Raw genomic sequence first — 26039 nt, forward strand, 5'->3', positions numbered from 1 at the left:
TAGTTGGTCAATTAATTTCTATTTTTAGTAGAGACGGTGTCTCGTTCTTGTTCAGCTTGGTTTTGAACTCCTGACCTTGAGCCATCCACCCGCCTTGGTCTGCCAGAGTGCTAGGATTACAGGCGTGAGCCACCACATCCGGCCCACAGTATTACATTTGTAATTACAAAGTAAAGAATAAATTCTGGGATATTTAACTATTTTTGGTAATGGCCCCCATACTCTTCAAGTGGAAATAGATCCCCAGAGGGGACCAGCCCGTCAGTGCTAAAGTAAGAGGCTCCTGGAGCCAGGAGATTGTAGCACACGGTTAGCAGCAAGGTTTTAAGAGTTGGTGGCCTTAGGTTAGTTAGCTCTGAGAGTGGCCAGAGGGGTGGGTTTTAAGGAAGAGTACAGGTGTAATTTAGGGCAAGGCCAGGCTTGGCTATGGGGAAGGCCACCAAGCAGGTGCCACTCACTCCCACCAGCACCCTTTCCCTTTGCTACTTCCCTTCCCTAGTCCTCCCCACATGCCCAAACCTGAACCATCTCACTTCTGCTGCCTCTCTTGCTCCGTGAGTTCCTCTTAGCTGGCTGCTCCTGGGAGATGCCATTTGGGGGCAGTTAGAACCTTCTTGGCACCACAAAAGGGCACCTGGGTTGGATACATTTCCTAATATGATTGTGCTGGGGAGCTGCTGTTGGGTGATACTATAGATGGAATGAGGGTACTGGGATAAATGGTAAATGATCAATGCCTGATAAATGTTTGGATGTTTAATGCAACCAAGAGTGAGGCCAGGGTTTACCTTACCTATTACCATAGCATTCAAAGTCTTTCTCAACTGAATCCCAACTCACTCTTCTACAGAGCTGACTTACCCAGTAGGGACAGTAGGCACAGTGCCCAATACTTTTAATGGCCTACAAAAATGTGTTAGATTCTTTTAAAATAAATATAGTCAGCCTGGATTATATTTGTCTTTAAACCAATGCAGTTATCAAATTATATATACATATATATATACATATATATATATATGTGTGTGTGTGTGTGTTTGAGACAGGATCTCACTCTGTTATCCAGGCTAGAGTGCAGTAGCATCATCATAGTTCACTGTAACCTCAAACTCCTGAGCTCAAGTGATCCTCCTGCCTCAGCCTCTTAAGCATCTGGGACTACAGGTGAGTACCAATGCACCTAGTTAATTTTTTTTAATGGAGAGACAGGGTCTCACTGTGTAGCTCAGGATGGTCTTGAACTCCTGGCTTCAAGCGATCCTCCTGCCTCAACTTTCTAAAGTGCTAGGGTTATAGGCATGAGCCACCACACCTGGCCTAACTTTTAATATTTTTTTTATGGAGCAAGGGTCCTATGAAGGGAAAAGTGCCCAGGGCCCACAAAAGTCATAATGTGGCCCTGATCTCCTAGCTTCTATACCTATCGCTCCCTCACCCTGATGTCCCCTTGGTTTCCCAGACCCACTTGTACTTTTTTTTTTTTTTTGAGACAGAGTCTCACTGTGTTGCCAGTGCTAGAGTGCCGTGGCATCAGCCTGTCTCATAGCAACCTCAAACTCCTGGGCTCAAGAGGTCTTCCTGCCTCAGCCTCCCAAGTGGCTGGGACTACAGGCATGTACCACCATGCCTGGCTAAGTTTTTCTATATATTTTTAGTTGTCCAGCTAATTTTTTTCTCTATTCGTAGTAGAGACAGGGTCTCGCTCCTGCTCAGGCTGGTCTCAAACTCCTGAGCTCAAACAATCCACCCGGCTTGGCCTCCCTGAGTGCTAGGATTACAGGCATGAGCCACCATGCCTGGCCCCCACTTGTACTTTTGTCCCACTGTGGCTTTGCTCATGCTAGAGAACTGTTTGTGTGACTTCTCTGCTTATTGAGCCCTTCCCACCTGAGGACTCATCCTTTGAAGTCTTAGGTCTGACATCACCATCTTTGTGAGGTCTTCCCTGATTCCCCTAAGCAGAAGTTGTTCCTTCTAACTCACTTAGCACACTTTTGCACACCTCCAGGCTTGTGATTTGTTTCCATTTAGAGTATGAGTTCCATGGGAGAAGGACCTCATCTTCCATCTCATGTCTACACACGCTTGGCACACAATACGTGGGCTAGATTTGGGGCCAGACCATGTTTGGGGACACAAGACCATGGCTGTAACATAACTTTTCAGGTGTGTGGTTCTTCAAAGCCCAAATCAACTGATTTAGCTAAGGGACAACATAGGAGAAGAGGAACACAATGAAGACTTCCTTTACCAATGCCATAAAACCTTTATTTCCACTGGGATCCCATGTGCAATTCTCTTTTCTTTCTGGGAATGAACCTTTCCTTTCTCCAGGTCACACCCTTGCGGCTCTCCTTTCCCTTTGGCTGGGCTACCTCAGAATGTCCTCTCTACAGCGCCTGGCATGGCTCTCAAGGTGAATTGCATGGGAACAGGAGGCAGCTGTGGTCCCATGGCACCCTCATGTGGTGATAGCTTGCTATTGAAAGTCAAAAGCAGCCTTCCTGGATAGAATTTTTGTCCTTTGGGCAGCTGGGCAAAGGAGCCCTGTGCGGCGGTGAGTCCCTGAGCTTGAAGAGCTGTATTCACATCCGGTCTGCTCCATAGGGGGTTCCGTGCAAACATGGCAGATGGGATGAGTCTTCCAGTCAGTTCCAGTCTGTGCGCTGTCCCTGCTCCTTCGGACTTCCCAAGACTCCAGTTAGTCTTACCTGAGTGTTCAGCTTCAGGGCTGCCAATACCTGGCTGGGTGAGTGACCTTGGACAAATTCACCTCTCTGGTCTTGGTTTCATAATAGGAAAATGATAGGGTTGGACTAAAACAACGGTTTTCAAGTTGTGCTTACAGACTTAGAAGTTCAGGGGCTGGAGGGCATTGCCCACTCCTCCCTCAATTTCACTCCTGCTACTTTGCTTTTTTATCTACCTTTTCTATGGGGCTTAGAAAAAAGGGTTGTGGGACTTAAACTTGGGAATCACTGGTTCTAGCAGCTTCCTTTCAATACTAACATCCAGGATTCCCAAATGTGGTCTCCCCTCCAATGGCTACCTGGCTCCATTGTTCTGCTTTATGGAAGCCAGCTGACCAGAAACAACCAGGACAAAAGGGAGAGGGGACGAGAGGGCTGGCAGCTAGTTGCCTAGTGTTCTTGTGGTGTAGTGGAAGAAGTCCTGACTCAGCATGGAAGATTGAGGCTCTAGCCATCTGCTAGCTATGGGACTATCAGTAAGCTCTTTTACCTCTGTCTCAGTTTTCTTATCTATAAAATGGACACAGTGGTTCCTGTCCTGTCTTTGTCATGGGATTATTGTGCAGATAAAGGACACGTGTCAGGGAGTTTTCTTTAAACAGTTGTACAAACTTTGGGCAATATTAGCAAGAGAGGCTCTCTTAGACCTCTAATCCTTCTGTCAGAATACACCATTTCACTGGATTCTGCACTTGCCGTGGATGGCCAGGGATTCAGGACATGGCCACAGAAGTACTTTTCTTGAGCTCAGCATTGCTGCCCTAGGCCCTCCCCCAGCTGTCTTCTCTGCTTTGGAGGCCTCTGTTTCCAGGACAGAAGGAAAGTCCTTGGCCAAGCATCATGTGCCCTGATGGTCTGTTCCATCAGTGTGGAGGAAAGAAACTTGCATCATTGTTGCAAGGAGTAGGAAGGTCCTGCCTTGATATCCATTGGGTTTAGAAACCCATCTTTAAGGCCAACAGAGAAACTGATGGTCAGGTTTCCAGACATCAGCAATCCTGTTTCCTGAGAGGCTTGTGGGGCCTTCCTCAGGGAGATGATTCAGGTCCTAGACAAAGAGCCACAGCTGGTAGGGGTCACTGGGATTGCAGGGGGCCATGGCTGGTATTTTGTCCTTGGATGTCAGGCAGGTACCAGATCCTGCGTTCCTGATGAGTTGATCCTAAAAGATGACACAGCAAAGGGTCAACCTGGCCCACAGACTGTACTACTGGGGGCAATGAGATGGGGGACAATTGGTAAAAGGCAAAGGAAACCCAACAAGGTACAAAGACACTTCTCAATTTCTTTCCTGGAAAGCCAGACTCTCTGATGAGATACATTTCCAAGTGTCCATGTCTGTCTGGTGCCAATTCCCCACCCCTGGCTTTAGCCTGAGTGGATGGAATAGAAGACAAGACCATGGCCAACAGAAAATGCCTTGAGGGTCTCCCCCTCCCCTAGATGGCCAGGCTCAGAGATCTGGGGCCAATGCTGCCCACTCCCAATTTTCTGCCTTTGATTCATGTTTAGACTCCTTCCTTCCCTATAGCCTCAAGGTCAGGTTTCTCTTTTCCTAAGCTGAGGTAGGGTGTGTAGGCTCACTAGGGGTGCTGGCTTGAGCTAAGGATGGTAGCACTCACGTCATACATCCTGAAGCACATGGTGTAATGGAAAGATCCCACACCTGCCATTTACTAGTGATGGGTCTTGGACCAGTCACAAAACAGGAGACGCAGATGTGGCCTCAGGTTCTTGATTCTGAGCCTTTTGGGCGACTGACTCACCTGGGTCAATTCCCATTCCTCGTCCTTGGGGATCTGGCTATTTTTGCCAGTGAAGTGACAGCTCCTGAGGCCCAGAGTAACCGAGCTGGCATGTAGACACAGCTGCTTGGCTATGTTGTGGCGAAGGTCCCTCTGGGTTGTATACTCAAAGTACTGGAAGTGAAGACAAGAAGAGGTCCTGAGGAGCTGGTGGAGAGTTCGCCCACCACTTTCTAAAGCCACCTGCCCTGAGATGCCAGCCACAGATGCCTTCTGGGGAGGAGAGTGAGTGGACAAGGCCGTGCCAAGACGTAATTTATATTCTGCCTTCATGATTTTTGCCATGTCTGGGTTAGACTGGAATAATAGTTACTTATTTTCTTTAAATTAAAAATTAAAATTTAGCCTCACTTTAAACATCTGTGAAACCATGTGTTTGATGCACTGATTCTATTTTAGCTAATAAATTACTATTAAAATTTTTTTAAATGTTCTTCAGTGTACCACCTAAAATCATCTTGCAGGCCAATGGAACAGGAAACTGCATTAGAATGACTATCTTTATCTGCACAGGCCGGCAGTCTGTTCCACGTCCTGTCCCGTGACACTGCCTTCCTTGCTTCTGCTCTGTTCTAGGTGGCTGTCACTTACCAGGTGCTGGGCATTCAGGGTAGACTGAGGGCAGGGGATGGGAGGTTACTAGTTATTTCTCAGGGACACACTGGGGCATTGTGAGGCATGGGGTAAATTCCCAGGACCTCAGGTAACTGAGCTGTCAGTAGGTAGTTGTTTTGGGGTCACTGCTAAGTGATAGGGTGGTAGCTTCTGGGAGGGGAGGCACTGAAGATAGAATTTGAATGTAGATAAGGGAAAGTGCTAAAAAATTTTCCATACTCACTCCCAAATATCACCCAGCAGCTGGCCTCCTCCAGCAAACCTCCTCTGATTAACAGTCCTCCCACCGATCCCTCTCCAACACCCAACACTGATGCCGTGTTCTCTCTGGATGTCCCTAATTCAGACTTCAGAGTGAGTGTGTGTGTGTGTGTGTGTGTGTGTGTGTGTGTGTGTGTGTGTGTGTGTGTGTGCACGTGCGCTGTGCATTCCCCCTCAGTTTGGAAGCCCCTTGAAGGCAAGGATGGTCTCTCTTCCTCCTTCTGGAGCTCCTCCATCCCAGTCCTCAGGAAAGGGCTGTTTAAGGGAGAGAAAGGGAGCCCATGAGGAGAGGAGATGCCTCAGAGACAGGTTTCTCTCGGGCCTGCCCTGCTGCTGTTGGGGCATATACCTGGTTGCCGCCAAGGCCGTGGCAGGAGTACATGATGAGGGGCTTCCCTCCACGGTTGTTCTCACCCACATCCAGGCACTGGTTGATGCCAAGGTTCTTGATCTGCAGAATGGTAAGCAGAGAGGGAGCCAGGATAGCACCATCAGGTTTCCTAGTTTGTGGTGAGGGACCCAAAGGGGAACAAATTCTGGTCAACTGGAATAAATTTACATGGCCAGATTTCCCCTCTGTGCTTTTTCTCCTCTGCCCATCTTCTCTGCTCATTAACCCACATGCCTGGAGTTAAAAGCAAAGTGAGGTGCACAGCCACAGAGGCTGGGAAGGGCAGGACTAGTACCCACTGTGGGACAGAATGGGCAACCTCTCAGGATGCCAGGTCAGCATATGGGAGAGCCCTCATAAGCAGTGGTTCTTGAAGTTCAATCCCTAGACCCTCAGCCTCACCTGGGTACTTGTTAGAAATGCAGATTTTCACACCCCACTGTGTCCCTCTCAATTAGAAACCCTGCAGATGGGGCCTAGAGTTTTAACACGTCTTCCTGGTGATTCTGATGCATGCTAATGTTTGAGAACTACTGCTCATAGGCTGTTTTCCCCTTATAAGGATTATATCTATCTCTAGAAGCCCCAAAGTGGCCTCTCAGTTCTCTTCCTGGATAAAGGAGGGAAGAGGATAAAAGTCAATTTTTATTTGTTATCCATCTGTGGGGTAAGTGGTCTTAAACTTCTTCTCTAGGGGGTGCTATGATGAGGGTTAGGCAGGTGGGTCCTCAAGACTTACGGCTCCAGAGAAGGTGGGTGTCAGGTCAGGAACAAACATCTCTGGGTAGATGTTGTGCAGGAACCAGGAAAAGTTGTGACAATGTAGTTGTTCCCTCAGCTGCAATCGCTCCGAAATGTCTCCGAAGGATTTCTGTCAACCAAGCCAGCCCCCTAAGGATCAGTTCTACCAGTCTTGACCTTCCTGTCTGGGCTAAAGTCCAAACCCCCTACCCAGCTTTGGGGTCCCCCACCCGTAGCTCCCCTACTCCCTCATCTCCTGTGACTCCTCAGTCAGTTCTCTCCCAGTCCCCAATTCCGAGCTGTTCCTCCTATAAGAGGTTCTTCCTGGCCTGGTGCGGTGGCTCACGCCTGTAATCCTAGCACTCTGGGAAGCCAAGGTGGGTGGATCGCTCAAGGTCAGGAGTTCAAAACCAGCCTGAGCAAGAGTGAGACCCTGTCTCTACTAAAAATAGAAAGAAATTAATTGGCCAACTAAAAATATATATTAAAAAATTAGCTGGGCATGGTGGTGCATGCCTGTAGTCCCAGCTACTTGGGAGGCTGAGGCAGAAGGATTGCTTGAGCCCAGGAGTTTGAGGTTGCTGTGAGCTAGGCTGATGCCACGGCATTCTAGCCAGGGCAACAGAGTGAGGCTCTGTCTCAAAAAAAAGAGATTCTTCCCCCAAATCTCTTCTCCTAATCTCCCCCAACTCCCACCTGGAATGCAAGGACTCTTCAGGTAGGGATCACATCCTCTAGCCTTTAAAATCTTTGTGCCCCGGGGCCCTCCCCGGTCTCTAGCACACAGGGCTCTGAGGGGAGAAGGGAGGCACCAGATGGCAGAGATGGGGATGGGCTGCTGCCCTTAAGGCCTTGACCAGGGTCTGAGATTTGTACTTCTCTCCATCCAAATACCTCTGAGCACCATTGCCTCTCACCTCTCGGGCAATCTTTGCTGCCTGCAGATTTCTTCTGTAGAAAATAATCTTGTAGTTGTCCATCCAGACCTCAGCCAGGCGCACTTGGTTGCGAGCAATGACACTGGTGCCCTTGGGGAAGGTGTGGGGGCTCTTGGTACGGAACACGTGGCCTACCACAGAGCACGGGATGATCTCCAGTTGGCCCCCACACTGCCACACCTGACATAAGAGGAGAAAGGGTGGGGCCTTCAGGGGGGGGGTGGAACAATCCCCTAAGGAGTTCTGTTCTGTCCCCAGGGTGCCAAGCCCCAGGTCCAAGGACTTGGGCAAATGCTGCTCTCTATTCCTGGAAAAAAGGGCATTGACTAAGCTTTTTCCTAGGCCATGACTACGTAATCCCAGGCTCTCTGACATTGGTTCATTCTGATTTAAGCAAACAGAGTTGCAGGGTCCTGAGGTTACCAGGGCCCACTTTAGCAAAAAGACTTGGTTAAGTTTTGTTACCTATGTGTGTATATCTACTCTGACCTCTGATCACTTGGCTTTTTGACCTGGAAATGTGATTTTTATCAGCTCACCCAGGCATAACTGGAAACTCAAGCTCTCCCACATCAGAGCATCAATATGTTAATTAATAGCAGGGACAGTCAACTGCCAGGTGGCCAGTGGTAGTCACCAGGGCCCTTAGCTACTAGCTTACGAGCAGAGAGATTGAACAGAGGTCAGAGGCTCACCGAGGAGCCTAGGATCAGAACATGAGTGAAGATGCTTGGCTGGTCACCCTTCTCTATGCTGGTGGGCTGGTTTAAGACATCCCTCCCATTGGTCTTCTCTCTTGGGTCTTAGATGGGTAGGTATGTTGTTATTCTTTTTAGTTTGGCAGTGATAGAAATACATAATCACAGTTATAGTTTGGGTAAATTTATAGTACCTCCTATGGTATAATAGGTATCAACTACACGGTTAATATGTGCCAGACACTGTGAGAGGTGACTTCATGAATGACTTCATTTACTGACTAATTACTTTTCCATGTCATCAGGATTTGTGTAGGTTTCACAGAGAGGCAATCTTTTCTTCCTGACCTAATCCTGATTTGTCTAATTCCTGAAATCCCTCAGAGTTCTGAGATGCACCAGATGCCACCATCTTCTGCTACAGTTATGAAGAGCTTGCTGGTGAGCACAGGTAGGCAAACTCCGAAGGCTACCAGAGCATAAGTCCTTTGGCCTGGGAATGGGAACCTGATTTTTCCAGAAAAAGGACAGTGACTGGTAACTGACCTGTTTCCACCTTTACCCTAACACTATTCCCACAGACATCACAAAAGGGTCCCAAGTCCCCAGATGTCTAGTCCTTATTATCCCCTCCTGCTGTGAAGTTCTGTACGGTAATTTGTTTCAACCTGGCCAATCTACTGCCAAAGCCCTACTGCCACAGACAGGGACGGGAGCAAAAGAAAGGCGGAGCCTTAATGGAAAACAGCCGAAAACAGCCACCCTGTTAAGTTCAGCTCCAGATGTGATATCCCTGAGGCTGCCGCTGCCAGTACCCTGGGATGTTGTGGGTCCCCCCGAAGCCCTCTTCACTCTCACCCGGAAGGACATTTCCACGTTCTCCCCTCCCCAGATCTCCATCTGATTATCATAGGTACCGATGTGCTCAAAGTAGGACTTGGAGATGGAGAAGAGGCCACCAGCAAACGTCGGGGATCTGGAGAGACAGAGGGAGAAGTATGTGCATCTTCTGGGGGAGGAGGAGCGGGAGCCTGGCGGGGAAAGCTGTTTGTGGAATCCCCTCCTTGGCCTCCTACCCTATCTCTCCGCCTTTCCTCTTTCCCAGTATGTGCAGTCCCTCCTTCCACTAACCCATTCACTTAGCTTTTACTCTGTCTTCTTCCTATGCTAGGACCAGGTCAAGGAGAGAGATAATTATCCTTACTCTAAAAGGCACTCACAGGCTGGGCGTGGTGGCTCATGCCTGTAATCCTAGCACTCTGGGAGGCCGAGGCAGGCAGATTGCTCGAGGTCAGGAGTTCGAAACCAGCCTGAGCAAGAGCGAGACTCCGTCTCTACTATAAATAGAAATAAATTAATTGGCCAACTAATATATATAGAAAAAATTAGCTGGGCATGGTGGTGCATGCTTGTAGTCCCAGCTACTCGGGAGGCTGAGGCAGGAGGATTGCTTGAGCCCAGGAGTTTGAGGTTGCTATGAGCTAGGCTGATGCCATGGCACTCACTGTAGCCTGGACAACAAAGGGAGACTCTGTCTCAAAAAAAAAAAAAAGAAAGAAAGAAAGAAAATGGGTATGATCCAAACTAGGAATGAATGAATATTATTAGCTAGGCTGACCCCATTGTGTTTCAGGATCCCTGGCCTTTTGGCAACTACAAAGCCACAGTATTAGTAGGAGCCTAGCCTCAGTGCTTTTTACTGCATGAGAAACTTCAGCTTTGGGGAAAAGCCGTCAGTTGCTTTGAACAGGGGAAACTGGTAAGAGGTGCTTCCCACCAGAGACAGGGTGGGAAGTGAGGTGAGATCAAGCTCAATTTGGACGTTAGGGGCATTTGAGAGGTTATAGAAAGATTCTGGCTTTCAGACAAAGGTAGAGAAGCACAGACCCAAGTTAAGATAAATTGAAAAAAAAAATCTCATTCCTAGAATTTAGATACCAGGTCACTCATAAGAGGGGCTGGGCGAAGGGTACAGATACCCAAGTGGACAAGAGGAAGTCTAAGCCAAGGGTTGGTTTCCGTGTCTGGGCCAGGCTGGCTTGGACAGGGCTTTGCTGCCCTCAATGGGTGGCTCCACGTGGTCCAACCAAGCGGAAAGATACCGAAACCTTCTCTGTAACTCAGACTCTATCAAGGTACCTTATACACAAAGTGCCAGGGCCAATCAGCACTCATTGTCTCATCTATCAAGGTGACTACACAGGAGCTTGACCTTGGTGTTACGCTGTGGCTGCTCCTGTTACCCTGAAGTTGGCTCCTGCAGCCACCTTCTGGAAGGACTTTCAGTCAGGAAACCCTCTTGCTCAGGCTGGCCTCCTGTCATGGGTTCTGGCCTCTTCAGGGCTCCTAAGCCAGCCCAAATAGTACCCTGAGAGGCTCAGAGTCCTGGAACTTCAGATGAGTGCTTTGACGCTAACCTGCTTCCTCTTGAGGGCCTCCCCGACAGGGGCCTGTCCTTGTCTTTGCAACTGAGAAGTCACTGTCAAATTAGCTGTGAGGGTAAACACTCCATAAATCCACAACCAACAAGCAACCTCTAGGAAACACCGTGTATTTCCTGGCCTACTTCCTAGGATTCCCTGGGCCCTCTACCTCTCCTCGTAGCCTCCCGGTAGCTTGAGAGGTGAGGGTGGGAGGGTACCACCAGCAGTCCTCCTGGTGGGGAACTACGAAGTGCCTTGGCAAGCTGTGAGAGCCACCAGGGCATTTGGACCAAGGAGCAAATTCATTCCTCAAACATTGGAGCTTTGTCTTCCAGTTGTATGGTCCTTGGACATCGGAGCCGGGGACGTCAGCGATGGGTGGGGGCCAGGTGCGCTGTTTCTGTCTGTGCTGCTGTGTGCCTGGCCTCCAGCTGGGGCAGGGGTGGGATTTGGTGCGGTACACACCAAACAAAAGATATCTATGAAACAAGTGGAGGGGCAGTAGGGAGTTCCAATTTCTTTTCTCTCTCCTGCCTTCGCTTTTCCCTCTCTCCTTTTAATGGAGCTAGAGCAGCTGACTGTTCAGGATCCACGGGACTCCTCCCTATGACACCCATCTGAGCCCTCTCTCCTGATACTTGGGTGGCTTTCTTCGGATTCTGGGCATATGGAGGGGGAACAACTCCAACTGTCTCCCCCTTTCAAACCTTCCCTTTATCTCCAGCCATGTGTCCCCAACCTCTGCTTCCCCCCATCCCTGATATATATTTAGCTGACCCTTAAGTGTCCTGGCCAATAGGAAAGCAATGGCACAAATAATCCCAAACCATAGGGTACTCTAAAAGCCACTCCCAGACTCAGTCTGCCTGAGACAACTGTTAAAATAAACTTGTGGTCTCTCACAACAGCAATGGGCAATCTGGAGAGGGAAGGACAGGGTAGGTATGAGAGGGGAAAGCAAGCCCATCTGGCATTAAAAAGTGGATTAAGGCTGGGCACAGTGGCTCACGCCTGTAATCCTAGCACTCTGGGAGGCCGAGGCGGGCGGATTGCTCAAGGTCAGAAGTTCGAAACCAGCCTGAGCAAGAGCGACACCCTGTCTCTACTAAATTAGAAAAAAATTAATTGGCCAACTAAAAATATATAGAAAATATTAGCTGGGCATGGTGGCGCAAGGCTGTAGTCCCAGCTACTTGGGAGGCTGAGGCAGAAGGATTGCTTGAGCCCAGGAGTTTGAGGTTGCTGTGAGCTAGGCTGACGCCACGGCACTCTAGTCCAGACAACAGAATGAGACTCTATCTCAAAAAAAAAAAAAAAGAAAAAGAAAGAAAAAAGTGGATTGACTTTCAACTATCTGCCCTATAGCTCAGGGCCTGGCATGCTATATCCTGTGGGAAAAATCTGGCCTAGCTGCCTGTTTTTATTAGGCTCTAGGGCAAAGAATGGTTTTCACATTTTTAGAGGATTGCTAAAACAACATCACCACAATAAAACAAAAAAGAATATGCAACAGGCTCTACGTGGCTGGCAAAACTTAAAATATTTACGATCTGGCCTTTTACCAAAAAAGTTTAGAGCAATTGCAACAAATTTCAAACTGCAAAAAACTTTTCTTTTTTTTTTTTTTTTGAGACAGAGTCTCACTTTATTGCCCAGGCTAGAGTAAATGCCGTGGAGTCAGCCTAGCTCACAGGAACCTCCAGGTATTTTCAAAGACAGTGACCTGGGGGAACATGCCACCCTCTCTTATTACAATGGCTATTCCACAATGGCCTCAACCTGCCATCTCTCACCCCCTCTGCAAGCATTGGCCACGTTCTTCTATGAGTAGGGAGGAATAAATGACATAAGGTAGGCATGGTCCTTAGTCCAGTGCCTGGCACAAAGTAAGTGCAACAGCTTGCAAGAGCAAACTGTTATGGTGGGAGGCAGTATGTGCCATGGTTAGGGCTTTGGGTCAGACAGCCGAGATGTTATCCTTGTTCCATCATTTACAAGCTGCATGATCGTCTATTTATCACTATGAGCCTTAGTGTTCTCACCTGTAATACAGGTTAGTCATAGTACCTACTTTGTAGGGAGTGAGAATTAAATAAAATATGTCAAGTGCTTGATAAAGTGCCTAATAAATGTTGACATGAGCTGGCACAGGTCCCTGGAAGTGGGTGGGACTGGGGCCATAGAGGCTGGGGGCTCACCGGGCTGTGGTCCTTACTTGATGGGGTAGGTCTCATCCTTGCGCCTCTGCTTCTCATGTGTAGGTACAGTTTCCCAGCCAAAGGTCAGGCTCCAGTCAAAGTTGCCACGGCTATGGACTCTGCCTCTCTGGACGGGCTTGGAGAACTGGAAAGTGTTAAGGTCGATGGTGACGATGTCTGGACTCACTACCACTGTCTTGTCCTCGGCAATCCGAGCCAGGAGGGGCTCCAGCCAGCCGTGGAAGCACTCGCCTGCAGGCCCAGCCCAGGAGGCAGAGTCAGAGTCCTGCCCAGAGCTAAGCCCAAGCCCCACCCTGGGTGGGGAGACCCAGGAGGACAAGAGGACCCTGTACCCATTCCCTGATTATGGACAGAGAAACACAAGCAAGCCCCACAGCTGCAGGGAGCATGGAGAGACATGAAACCCTCCTCCCACCCCCACCCACCCCCAAAGGGGGAGGCAGCTTTGGGAGGATGAATGGAGGTCTCAGAGGAGTAATGTGGTCAACTCAAACTATCCAAGCACAGAGAAGGCTCTAGAGACAGCTGTCTTGGGGGTTGCTGGCCCATCTGTTGAGTCGGCCCTCACTACCCAAGTGTGGACTTCAGAAAGGGGTGTTCCTTCTCCCAGGGGTATTTTAATCTCAAGCTTCAGCCCCAACTGTAGAATAATAATAATCCCTTTCAATTGCCTAGGCATTTGAGATTTTCAATGAACTTCTGCATATATGACTACATTTGACCCTCAGAGTAATAACTGTGTTAGGTAAGGCTGATATCCTCATTCTCATTTTACAAATGAGGAAACTGACTCTCAGTGGCACAGTCAGAATGTAAACCCAAAATCCTGACTCTAAGTCTAGCACAATCCCCAATATATATCACTGCTCTTAGGGAATAATTATTTCCCTGACAATGGTGGGGAGGTGTTTTGGTTTTGGGCAAGAGGGAAGCCTTCCTGGTCCCATGTGGCCCTATAAAAAGGCCCCACACAAACCAGTTCTCGGTGCTAACAGGAGGCCTCTGTGAGGGGGCTGAGCTCAGAACAAGGCGCAAATGGGGGTGAGGGGGAGGGATGAGTGCCTGTGGCCCCAAAGCACACTCCCAGCTGGTCACCAGTTGTTTTAGGGCTATTTGTGCCGCCTGATAAAACATTCTTGGGGTTGCCCTGAGAAAGGGGTAGAAGTGGCTAGAGTGGTCCCAAGCCTCTCTCACTCCTGGAACAGCAGAACAGGAAGGGGCCTTGGGGTGCACCCCCCCCATCCCGCCAGGAAGGGAGGCACCGGGCTATAGGCAGCACACCCCCCACACCCCCCCCCTACTTACAGTGGGCGTCCAGGAACGTGAGCACCTCTGCCTGAGCCACGCTGGCCCCCAGCAGCCGGGCAGTGATCAGCCCCTTCCGCTCCGCCTGCCGCACCACCCGCACCACCTGCAGCTGCTGCACATACTGCTCCAGCTTCTCTTTTAAGTACTCTGCAAGGGACAGGGTCACTGTTACCAGCTCACCACTTTGCTGCAAACCTAATCCCCTGTGGGCACCAAGCCCAGGGCTCCTGGGCCTCCAGAGGCGGGAATTTTAACCCTCTCACACCTCCTGCACTAAGCCAATCCACAGAAGCCGAAGGTGGAGAATAGGGTGGTCGTTGGAGAACAGGGTGGTCGGGGAGGATGGGGAGAGGAAGGAGGAAGCCTGGCCTGTGGCCAGGCCCACCTTGCTGGGACACTGGCTCTGCGGTGCCGGATCCTGTCCTGTTTACCTGGGCATGATCTCTAATGTACGGGACAGCAGCTCAGAGTTGTGTTTCTTTGGTCTCAAATCAAGCACAAACTTCTGACACAGGCTCTGAGGTGACCCTCTCAGACTCTCACCCTCTCAGCCCCCACCTTTCAGAGCTGCGATGCCCATGCCGGTTGCTGCAGTCACTTCTGTGTCTGTGAGTCCCTTTTTCCCAACCTCTTCACAGCAAGTTTGACAGGCAGAGAATGCAAAAATGTTGCTTTCTTGCTAAATCAGCCCCAAGAAGTCTTACTCTAATTCCCTTTATTATCTTCTCTGCACATGGAATTTTTTGTTTTAATTAAGAGAGGAGGGTCTTACTCTGTTCTCATTTTTTTTTTGTTTTTGTTTTTGTTTTTGTTTTTTTTTTTGGAGACAGAGTCTCGCTCTGTTGCCTGTGCTACAGTGCCACGGTGTCAGCCTAGCTCACAGCAACCTCAAACTCCTGGGCGCAAGAGATCCTCCTGCCTCAGCCTCCTGAGAAGCTGGGACTACAGGTACCTGCCACCCCGCCTGGCTAATTTTTTTTTTCCTATTTTAGTCACCTGGCTAATGTTTTCTATTTTTAGTAGAGATGGCATCTAGTTCTTGCTCAGGCTGGAGGGGGGTATCACTCTGTTGCTCAGACTGAAGTGCATTGGTGTGTTCATAGTTCATTGCAGCCTCAAACTCTGAGCCACTGTGCCTGGCCTAGAAATCTTCAAGATGAAAACATGCCAAGCAGCTTTTTAATTATATTAAAAAAGAAAACAAAACAAAAACAACAGGTCTGGTGCAGTGGCTTATGCCTATAATCCCAGGGCTTTGGGAGGCCCAGGTGGGAGGATTGCTTGGGCCTAGGAGTTTGAGACCAGCCTGGGTAACCTGGCAAGATGCTGTATCTACAAAAAAAAAAAAAAAAAAAAAAAAAAATTAGCTGGTCACAATGGTGCGCCTATGGTACCAGCTAATTGGAAGGCTGAGGCAGGAAGATCATCTGAGCCCAAGAGTTCAAGGTTACAGTGAGCTATGATTGCATCATTGTATGCCAGCCTGGGTGACAGAGCAAGACCCTATTTCAAAAAACAAAAACAAACAAACAAACAAAAACCCCCAAATGCACCAAGTGCCTACCATGGGCCAGGCACAGTGCTAGGGACCCGGGTAGAGTGGAGAGTCCGGCTGGCATGATCATTCCTCCTAAGGAATGATCACTTGCACCACCCAGGGAGCAAGTTCAACCAGGGAACAGGCAATTACTGGACAGGTGATCAGTGATCTGTCGGAGGTAGCGTGGGGCTGGGGGTGGTGTGCAGGAAGGCTGACCATCCTGAATTTAAGGAGGGCTGAGGAAGCTTTTCGAAGGGAGGGTTATCTCTCCTGAAATCCTCAGCTCCTTCTGGGGGTGGGGAGCTTACTTCACCACCCTGTTTCTTAGTCTGAAATCCTCAGAGCATTAACAATAGCTCTATTCTGAAGCAGTCCAACTTGAAACACACGGTGCTCCAAATTTTACCTATAGTTTAACTGCTGTTTTGGTTTATCTGTGCCACTGTTCTGTTCTGACTGCAGAACGCAGTTGCCTATAATTTCAGAGGTGGAGGACAGATGTGACAAACATGAGTATGTCCTTTGAATCAACTTGGGAGGTTGCCATTGATCTTGCACACATGTGTGCACACATGCTTGCTGTACCTGAACACTTGAGCACCTGCTATGGGCCAGTCTAGGTGAGGTAGGTTCTTTCCTGTTGACTTCCCTATTTAATTATCTCTATGAAGGTTAACAACTCTATGAAACAGGGAGTATTGTCCCCAGTGTTTACAGATGGGAAAACTAAGACCCAAGGTGATGGGCCCAGGGTCACAGAAAGTGCAAAGGGCAGCAGTGGATCCTACCCAGTCTGTGTCTGAGGACTCCTCGCAGGAAGGCACTTGGCAAGGCCTTAATGTGCCTGGGTTTCAAGGTGGTCTCTGCCACCTCCCTCAGTCATCCAAGGCCTTGCCGCTCCCCTATGTGTGAGACCAGAGTAAGAGGGAGAGAAAGGGACTTGTTCTAGCTATTCTTTGGTCACTGCCTGGGAAGGTGGAGCCCTAGGGGAAGGAAACTCTCTATAAATTGGAACTTCAACTCTTTTCTTTTTCTCTTCTTCAAGCCTAATGGATAGTCAGGTGTTCCTGACATGGCACCAATTTGTAAATGGATTCTTGGGGCAGTCAACTGAGGAGGGGGCTATATCTAGAAGCCTCTTGTCTCTGGGTACCAGGACCGCACAAATCAAATTTAGCCTCATGCGGCAGCTGCAGCCTAGCAAGCACTCAGCAAACACCTGCTAACGCACTGCCTGGGTGCCAGACGCTAGTCGGAGCAGGAAGGGGCTTGTTCTGGGTCCTGCCGTCAAGAAGCTCTTACACTCAGAACCCAATTACAGCCCCACATGCGGCTCTGACAGGAAGGAGGAAGGAACCTCAACCTTCTCAGTGTGGCTGACGTTTCTCTTGAGAACTTGCTTAACGCTGCTCACGGGAAATTCATGGTAGTAGAGATAACCCAGAGACAAAAATCACAGGAAGTGGGTTTGTGGTAAAAGACTGTGAAGCACTGAGCTGTGAACCTCAGGGGGACCTGATCTCTACAAAGCCCTTCTCCCACGCCTTCCTTCCAATCTCAGGTGGCTAGGCAGGACCTGGGCATTCTGAGCCTGCGAGGCTCCCAGCCCCTGGCCTAGGCCTCCTAGGTGGAGCAAGGTGACTACCCTAAGAAACATCCCTCCATTTGTACCACCCCCCTGGACGTATGACCCAGAGCTGGGCATGGACACACAGGTGAGCCCATCCATACTTCCTTATGTCCTCAGATGACAGCCTCCTAATTTAGGGTCAACACCCCACCACCCCAACCCAGCGTCATTCCTCATGACTGGAGTCCACAAGACCTCTGGGAACCCAACACAGATGCCTCATTCAGTCCCATGATCCGAAATACCATCTATCTGCAGACAGCTCCCAAGTCTTCCTTCCTTGCCTTGGCATCATCACTTAGATGTCTAACAAAATTGAAAACTGAACATATGCCCAAAACAAAGCTCTGGATTCACCCCCCAAATCTGCCCCCCAGTCCCCCCCATGTCAGTATAGGGTGCCAGCATCCCTCCAGATGCTCTAACCTAGGAGTCATGCTAGATTCCCTTCTTTTCTCACCTTCCACAATCAGTACATCCACAAGTACTGCCAGTTCCCTCCCCTCATCCCCACTGTCACCCCAGAAATAATGTCTTCACTGCTCTCCTGGCCTCTATACGAACTCTCCCAGATCTATTCTTGACATGGCAGCCACAGTGAGAAGCAGAGTTCTCTCTTAAACTGTAAGTCAGGGGCTGGGTGTGGTGGCTCCCATCTGTAATCCTAGCACTTCGGGAGGTTGAGATGGGAGGATCACTTGAGGCCAGGAGTTTGAGACCAACCAGAACAACATAACAAGACCCCATCTCTACAAAAAATTTTTAACAATTGTCCAGGTGTGGCACTGTGTACCCATAGTCCCAGCTACTCAGGAGGCTGAGGAAGGAGGATCGCTTGAGCCCAGGAGGTTGGAGTTGCAGTGAGCTATGATGATGCCACTGCACTTTAGCTCAGGTGACAGAGTGAGACCATGTCTCAAAAGCAAACAAACAAAAATCCCAAACGACTATAAATCAGATCATGTTACTACAATGACTTAAAATTGCACTAAAAATAAATCTAAATATTAATAGTGTGGTCATTTCTTTAAAAAAAATTAAAAATAGAATTATCACATCTCCCAGCAATTCCACTTCTGGGTATATACCCAAAAGAATTAAAAGCAGGGACTTAAACAGCTATTTGCATACCCAGGTTCATAACAGCATCAATCACAATTGCCAAAAGGCAGAAGCAACCTAACTGTCCACCAATGAATGAATGGATGAACAAAATGTGGTATGTATACAGGATAGATTATTCAGCCTTAAAAAAAGAAGGAAATTCTGACAGATGCTACAACATGAATGAACCTTGGAGAAATTAAGTGAACTAAGGCAGACACAAAAGGATGCATAGCATACATGATTCCACTTATATGAGATACTTAAAGCAGTCAAATTCATAGAGACTAAAGTAGAATGGAGGTTGCCAGGGGCTGAGGGGAGGGGACCATGGGGAGTTAGTGTTAAACCGGTACAGAGTTTTAGTTTGGGAAGATAAAGAAGTTCTGGAAATGGATAGAGGTGATGGTTACACAGCAATGTGAATGTATTTAATGCCATTAAACTATGCACTTAAAAATAATGGGGATGGGACCTTTTATGTTATATATATATATCTCATCACATACATGCACAGATACACACATGAAAAATCCAAACATCACCCATGGTGTACAAAGGTCTCATGGTCCATTCCTGTTCATCTCTGTAAACTCACTTGGTACTGGTGCTCTTCCTGCTTCCTTTCAGACATGCTGCCCTTTCTGCCCTGCTAACACGCCAAGCCTCAGGCCTTTGCCATGGCTGTTCCATTTTGGGGGAACATTCAGAGTAGCCTTTCTTGGCTTCTCTGATTAAAAGATCTCTCTAATTACTCACTAGCCCATTAGCTGGCAGTTTTTTCTTTTCTTTTTCTTTTTTTTTTTTTTTTGAGACAGAGTCTCACTCTGTTGCCCGGACTAGAGTGCCGTGGCATTAGCCTAGCTCACAGCAATCTCAAACTCCTGGGCTCAAGCAATCCTTCTGCCTCAGCCTCCCAAGTAGCTGGGGCTACAGGCATGCACCACCATGCCCGGCTAATTTTTTCTATATATTTTTAGTTGGCCAATTTATTTCTTTCTATTTTTTAGTAGAGGGGGGGTCTCGCTCTTGCTCAGGCTGGTCTCGAACTCCTGACCTTGAGCGATCTGTCCACCTGGGCCTCCCAGAGTGCTAAGATTACAGGCATGAACCACTGCGCCTGGTCAGTTTTTTTCTTTTTTTGCTCTAATTCAGTTAAGCTGGTGGAGTGTGCCAGGCCAAGAGTGAACCCTGGCTACTGACCCAGCCACTCAGAAATGAGTTCTGTGCCCTGGTTCTGAAGTGGCAAAGAAAAAGCCTCACAGCCTGGCACTGGGTTTCCTCCCTCCCAGTATCGAATGCCCTTATTCTCATGGTCACAGGGCTGCTGCTGGGTGCCCGGATGGGAGGAGAGCAGGGACATTGTATTTCAGCAGAGACACAGCCCTTGTTTGTGTGTGTGTAATGAGAGCCAGTTAATCTGATCAAACAGTCAAATGTGGAGGAAATCTTATCCCACTGTGGGCTGCAGAGATTTCTAACTATGGATCGGAGGGTGTTTTTCCTTTCCCCACTGAACTGAACATTGCTTAAAGTATCTCTAGAGTCGGAAAGCCCCCCAGGTAGGATGCTTATCTTAGGCTCCATGAGAATTATATGCAAAGATGTGGGTGTTGTATTTTGTGGGCAATGGTGCATTATTCTAAGGAAGCTTTTAACAGATTTTCAAAGGAGGTTAGGACCCACAAAAAAAAGAATGACCAGTTTAGGCTTTTCAGGCAGGTGACTTAGAGATGCTGGAATTGGCTTTAGGAGAGTCCAGGGCAACAGAGGGAGACAACCAGAGAGAACACGAACATGTGCCTGGTGGTCTGCTAGGCACAGGCACTTTGGAGGGGCTGCTGGGGTTCCTGCCAATTCCACCCTGCCAGGCACAGGTCGCTCTGTCCTTTAGATGCTGCCTGGACCAGCCTGGCATTATGTCACTTGTCTAGCTAGTCAGAGGAGTTGCCCAACTGGGCGTTTGTACCTTATGGGCTAAAGTTAAAACAGTTTACAACTGCCATCACATGTGATTCAGGGGAAGGAGCTCCTGAGGGGTGGGTGACATAGGGCAGGGGGGAGAAGGGTTATGAAGCACCCAGTTTGAGAGGAAGGTGGCTGACAGACTTGCTGCCATTCCACACAGTCATCCATTGCTACCAGGATTCCCCAGAGGCTGCTCCCAAGTCCTTTTCTTCTCTGCAAACTCTTCACCACTCCCCTTCTAGAAGCCTAATCTATACATCCTTGAAACTTGCTTGCTTGCCTTTGCTTTGCAAGTGCTAAGTGTCTATCTTGTCTGGGAAGGTGTGAGCTCCCTAAAGAAATGGGCTCAACAGTGCTCAGGCTCAGCCCCTCCTTCCACTGCCTTCCACAGCCCTATTTCTTTTTCTTTTTTTTTTTTTTTTGAGACAGAGTCTCACTTTCTTACCCAGGCTAGAGTGAGCGCCATGGCATCAGCCTAGCTCACAGCAACCTCAAACTCCTGGGCTCAAGCAATCCTTCTGCCTCAGCCTCCTGAGTAGCTGAGACTACAGGCATGCGCCACCATGCCCGGCTAATTTTTTCTATATATATTAGTTGGCCAATTAATTTTTTCTATTTATAGTAGAGACGGGGTCTCGCTCTTGCTCAGGCTGGTTTCAAACTCCTGACCTCGAGCAATCCTCCCGCCTCGGCCTCCCAGAGTGCTAGGATTACAGGCGTGAGCCACCGTGCCCCGCCCCTATTCAACATCACCCCAACCTACAGTGTAGGAGGGAGGCTGGGAGAAGCAAGGAGAGGCAGCTGCTGTACTGGAGTTGCTCCAGCGCTTACACTCGGAAGTGTGGAGCCAGTTCCTGCTCTCCTGGTGGCAGCTAGAGCACAGGTCAGCCTGGGAGAGCCTCAGACACCATGTGCCACCTGTGAGGAGGGCTCAGCTCCTGGAGACTCCCAGTCTAAGGGTGCATCAGTCCCATAGCCCCTTTCCTGGTTCTAGCCCCGTCACCCTACTCTCAAGTCATTATCAGAGCTTCTTTTTGTTTTAGTTTTTTTTTGAGACAGAGTCTCACTCTGCTGCCCAGGCTAGAGTGCAGTGACATCAACCTAGCTCACAGCAACTTCAGACTCCTGGGCTCAAGCAATCCTCCTGCCTCAGCCTCCTGAGTAGCTGGGACTACAGACATGCGCCACCATGCCCAGCTAATTTTTTCTATATATTTTTAGTTGGCCAATTAATATCTTTCCATTTTTTTTAGTAGAGATGGGGTCTTGCTCTTGTTCAGCCTGGTTTCAAACTCCTGACCTTGAGAGATCCGCCTGCCTCTCCCTCCCAGAGTGCTAAGATTACAGGCGTGAGCCACCGTGCCTGGCCTATAAGAGCTTCTTCTTGGGCCTCTGGGTCTGTGCCTCTTTTCATGCCAATTACCCTCTTCCAAAGCTGCCATCCTTCTGAAACAAGGTCACACTCCAGATGAAACACCTTCAATGACTCCTCATTTCATTCTAGATAAATACTTTTATCATGGCATGAATGTTAACTCAACATCTTTTTAGTCTCATTTCCTGCAACAAACCTAAGCTTCAGACACGTCAGATCTGCCAAACACACATTCATGGTTATGCTGTTCTCACTTGCAGAAGTGCCCTTCACCAACTCTTCTCTCCTAGACACTCATCCTTTAAGGCCCAGCTCCAATCTGGCCTCCACTGTAGACAAGCCCCAGCCATACCAGGCAGAAATAACACCTCCTGCTACACACTCTCAAGTGCATTCTTCCCATGCAATGAATAAAATGAAACTAATGCTTATTAGTGCTCTGACTCAATGCCAAGTACTCTGTGGCACAGGATGATCTCATTTATGACTTATCTCAGATCTCTCACCTACTATGTGAGCAAGCCATCTGTCCTCATTTTGAGAAGAGGAAACTGAGGTTCAGAGAGGCCAAGTGCTTGTCCAAGGTCACAGAGGCAGGAAGAGTCAGAGCTGGGATTTGAATTCCTGGGTGTTGGACTCTCTAGTCCACACCCTTTCACATCTCTTCAAGGTGTGGCCATAGCTCTGTGGTTGGTGTTATAAGTGGCCTTCTGACCTATGAGGGTATTAGCCTTTTGGGGGCAGGGTCTGTCTTATTTGTCATGGTATCTCCTTATGCCTAGGACAGAGCCAGGCACAGAGTACTCAGTAGATGTTTGTGGAGTTGCTTCGAAGTGTGAAAGTGTGGAAGTTGAGCAACCTCACTTACCTATTAACAACTACAGCAAAAAAGGCTGGAGGTGTAGCCTTCAAGAGCAGCAGAGGGGCCTAGCAGGTAGGAAGCAGAAGGGAAGGCCTGTCCCTACCCTTTGCCCTGGTTCTCCCAGCATTTCTCAGTTGGGGTTGGGCTTGGCAACACTAAAGGAGTCTTAAAGGCCAAAGCTGCAAGGCTCTTGGAGCTCGTTGGGTGAAGTGTGACGAAAGTCCAGGCTCCAAGAATGTGGTCTACCTGTCCCCTTCCTGCCTTATTCTGGCTAGATGAGCCGTGATGCCAGGCAACAGGCTGTGAGGTGGTGCCTGCTCCCTTGAGAGGACCTGCCCTCTTTATCCGAGTGCCCGTGGGAGACCCCCGCCCCCTGCCCAGGGCCCCTCTAGCCTCACCCTCAGTGCTGGCATCATCCACCAGAATGATCTCCTTCAGCAAGATGGCAGGAGTGGTGTGGAGGACACTGTACACTGTTCGCAGCAGTGTGGACCAGGCCTCGTTGTGGAATACGATGATGATGCTGGTGGTGGGCAGTGGGGGACAGCGCCGGAACTTCTGGTCCACACACCTGGAAGGATGAAAGCATGGACAAAGCTCTCCAGGCCCCTAGGAGTTCCAGGGGTGGGGAGGGCTCTGTCCGAGGATCCCCAAACCATCCTTTGCTCCTTTGAGCCACCAGCCTACATTCTCTGCTGCAGTTGGGAACAGCTGCTCCCTGTCCTTGTCTCCCCCTCTATTTGCTGCCCACTCTGAGGCTCTCCACAGGTTCTAGCCAAAGCACTCAAAACCCACCCCCCGGCTGTGATGCCGAGGCTCCTCCACTCCTGCTGTCATCTGCTCTCTGCTACCACGCCAGGAGTTCTTAGGGCTGATGTTCTCCCTGCGGAACATGTGTACCGCGCAATGTGTAATCCAATCCAGCGCTCCCAGCAGGGAAGTAATAAAGGGCGAATTTGACATCTGAGAAGAGTGACTACCATTTCCATACTCAATGAGAGGAAAAGGCTCTTCCATTTACAATTTACAGTATCTCTCTCACCCATTTCCTCATTAACTCCCTGTAATCTGATGCTACTATCACAAACAATTTCCTATGACCTTTTTTTTCTATTCTTATCCACTCCAAACATTCTGTGGCACTCGGCCAGGCTGCCACCTTCTTGACACTCCATCTTGGGGTGGGGGTGGGAAGGTGTGAATCCTGGGTCTCAAGAAATCACATGGCCTAACACCTTTCCTCTACCTCCTCTGCTGGTAGCAGGATTTCTCAGGGACCCTCCAGAGAGTCTCCAGCTTGTTCCACTGGCTCTCCCTTCTCTGCTGGCCCAACACCCTTCTCTGCTGAGAAGCTTCTGAGAACTCCAAGTGGCTCCTTGTCCCAGGGCTATAATACTTGGTCTGAGTCAGAGGAACCCAGGTTCACAACTCTAAAGAATCATGAATTTGGGGATGAGGGCTGCCATGTGAGAAAAGGACAAAAAGGGTATAACTCTTGATTTGGAAAAGACAAAGGATAAGTGGGGAAGACACAACATTTTTTTTTTTTTCAATGCCAAGCCAGGATTGATGGACACAACATTTTTAACCTGCGGACAGTAGGAACACAGCCATGGCTGCATTAGAGTGAGGGGCTGCTTCTTGAAGATCTATGTGCTGGTCTTGTTGTTCAAGACTGGGAATATAAACAGCTTCAAATAAAGGTTGGAATCAATTCATGGCCTTCTAGGCCTTTACTGGAGGAAACCAGATTCACATGAGGGTATTCCTGACCTCCAGAGCTACTGTCAGGAAATGTCCCCTCTCCTAACAGCTCAGCATTAGAGTCCCACCATCTCAGCAGAGGGCAAGGCCACCAAAACTACAGCCTGGTATCAGTTCCTCCCAGTCACCCGGGTGCCAGGTCCTGGTGCCAGGCCACATACCTTCTTCTGTACCCTCCCACCATCATAATGGCATTTCATTTTCAAAGGCCATTTTCCTGGGCCTCTGGCTGGACTATCATGCACCCGAACCTCAACCCTTGGGATCAGTACAGTTGGTTTTGGGAAGAAGTGAGAGCTTAGAGGAAATTCTTGCCCATATTCTAAAATCTCCTTCATCTCTTTTCCTGGCACTTGGACTGTGGCCATGGCCACACCAGCCCCTGCTCTGGCAAAGCCTTTACCTCTCCCCAGGACTCTGGGTGCTACTTACTCACGGGGTCGGGTGTCTCGCCCCAGGGCCCTCTGCAGGGAAATCCGGTCACTGGCAAAGGCATTGAAACAATGCTTCTTATAGCCCTGCTCCTTTTCCTGGGTCTCCAGGGGGGTCCACTTGCTTTTCTGAAATGCTTTCCCATCTGCCCCGGGTCCATTGGGGTCTTGTGGTGGCCGTTCCCAGAAGGGCTTCAGCTCAGCTGGGGTATAGAACCCAGGGAGGCAGGATTGGTTTGTGGAGATCAGAGTCTGCTGGGGTTCCGGAGCCCTGATTTGGAGCTTGGGCATTGAATCCCTAAGGTTGTTCACAGCCTCCAGCATGAGGTCCAGGACGTGATCCTTCTGGCCCACCAGGGACTTCAGCCACGGTTTCTCCATGGCCTGCTCCCTGCTACTCACATCCCTCTGCAGGATGAAGAGGAAGAGCACAAAGGCGCTGCCCACCATGGCCAGGCGCAAGGGCATGCGGCGTCTGCGGAGGAGCCTCATCCTCCAGGAGCAATGGAGACCCCAGCTGGATCAGCTCCAGAATCCTGGGCCGGACCCTAGAAATAGCCCGGTATGCTGTGGTGGCCACACGCTGGGGCCCCAGCCTGAAAAGGGAGGGGAGAGAGAGAGAGAGAGATGAGCCAAGACAGGCTTAGGGAGGGAGTTGGGATTTGGGGTTTGCATCTAGGCTCTATTGCTAATTGTGACATCACTGTAACAGTCACAACTTTTCTGTGTCTAGTTTTCCTTTATCCACAAAATGAAGAGTCTAGATTCAGTGTTTCTTTCCTGCCCCAAGATTCTGACATTCAGTAACCAAACACTGAGACACTACACAAAGATATTTAATTGTTATAACCACTCTGGGAAACAACTTGCCATTATCAAGCAAAATTTAAAATGAGTGCACTCTATGAGCCAGCAGTTCCACTTTTACTTTTATATCTCTGATAAACTCTGGTCCATGCAAACCAGGAGGTATATACAAGAATGTTCACTGCAGCACTGACTAAAACGGTAAAAACTGGTAACAACCTACACGTCCATCAGCAATAGAATGAACAAATAAAATGTTAAACATCCATACCATGGAGTTCTCTGCAGCAACGATAAAGAATGAACCAATTCTCCATGTACCAACTAGGATGTAATGTTGGGTGAAAAAAGCAAGTTGCAGAAAGACACAGATAGTATAATTCTACTTATAGAAAATTTAAAAACATGC

The 26039-nt window shown here is 49.0% G+C and overlaps 1 protein-coding gene across 1 annotated transcript; it reads right to left on the minus strand.

The window, feature by feature from the left end:
* Positions 1-2228: 2228 nt before the first annotated feature.
* Positions 2229-25321, minus strand: GALNT6 (polypeptide N-acetylgalactosaminyltransferase 6). The gene is made up of 10 exons (XM_012762610.3): positions 24825-25321; positions 23027-23199; positions 14147-14296; positions 12838-13072; positions 9058-9175; positions 7481-7681; positions 6562-6693; positions 5781-5882; positions 4517-4669; positions 2229-3912 (listed from the first exon to the last, which is right to left on the minus strand). Exons 1-10 carry the CDS (start codon positions 25313-25315, stop codon positions 3799-3801), a joined length of 1869 nt encoding a protein of 622 aa, XP_012618064.1. The 5' UTR covers positions 25316-25321; the 3' UTR covers positions 2229-3798.
* Positions 25322-26039: the final 718 nt, after the last annotated feature.

Source organism: Microcebus murinus, chromosome 10 (genome assembly GCF_040939455.1).
Source record: "Microcebus murinus isolate Inina chromosome 10, M.murinus_Inina_mat1.0, whole genome shotgun sequence".
In the NCBI taxonomy this organism is placed as follows: Eukaryota; Metazoa; Chordata; class Mammalia; order Primates; family Cheirogaleidae; genus Microcebus; species Microcebus murinus.

Coding starts and splice junctions, on each gene's coding strand:
- GALNT6 (XM_012762610.3), bottom strand. CDS start 25,315: ATGAGGCTCCTCCGCAGACGCCGCATGCCCTTGCGCCTGGCCATGGTG. Junction 4,670..5,780: donor ACGGCCTTGGCGGCAACCAG/GTATATGCCCCA, acceptor CTTCACTTCCAG/TACTTTGAGTATACAACCCA. Junction 3,913..4,516: donor AGGAATGGGAATTGACCCAG/GTGAGTCAGTCG, acceptor GTCATCTTTTAG/GATCAACTCATCAGGAACGC.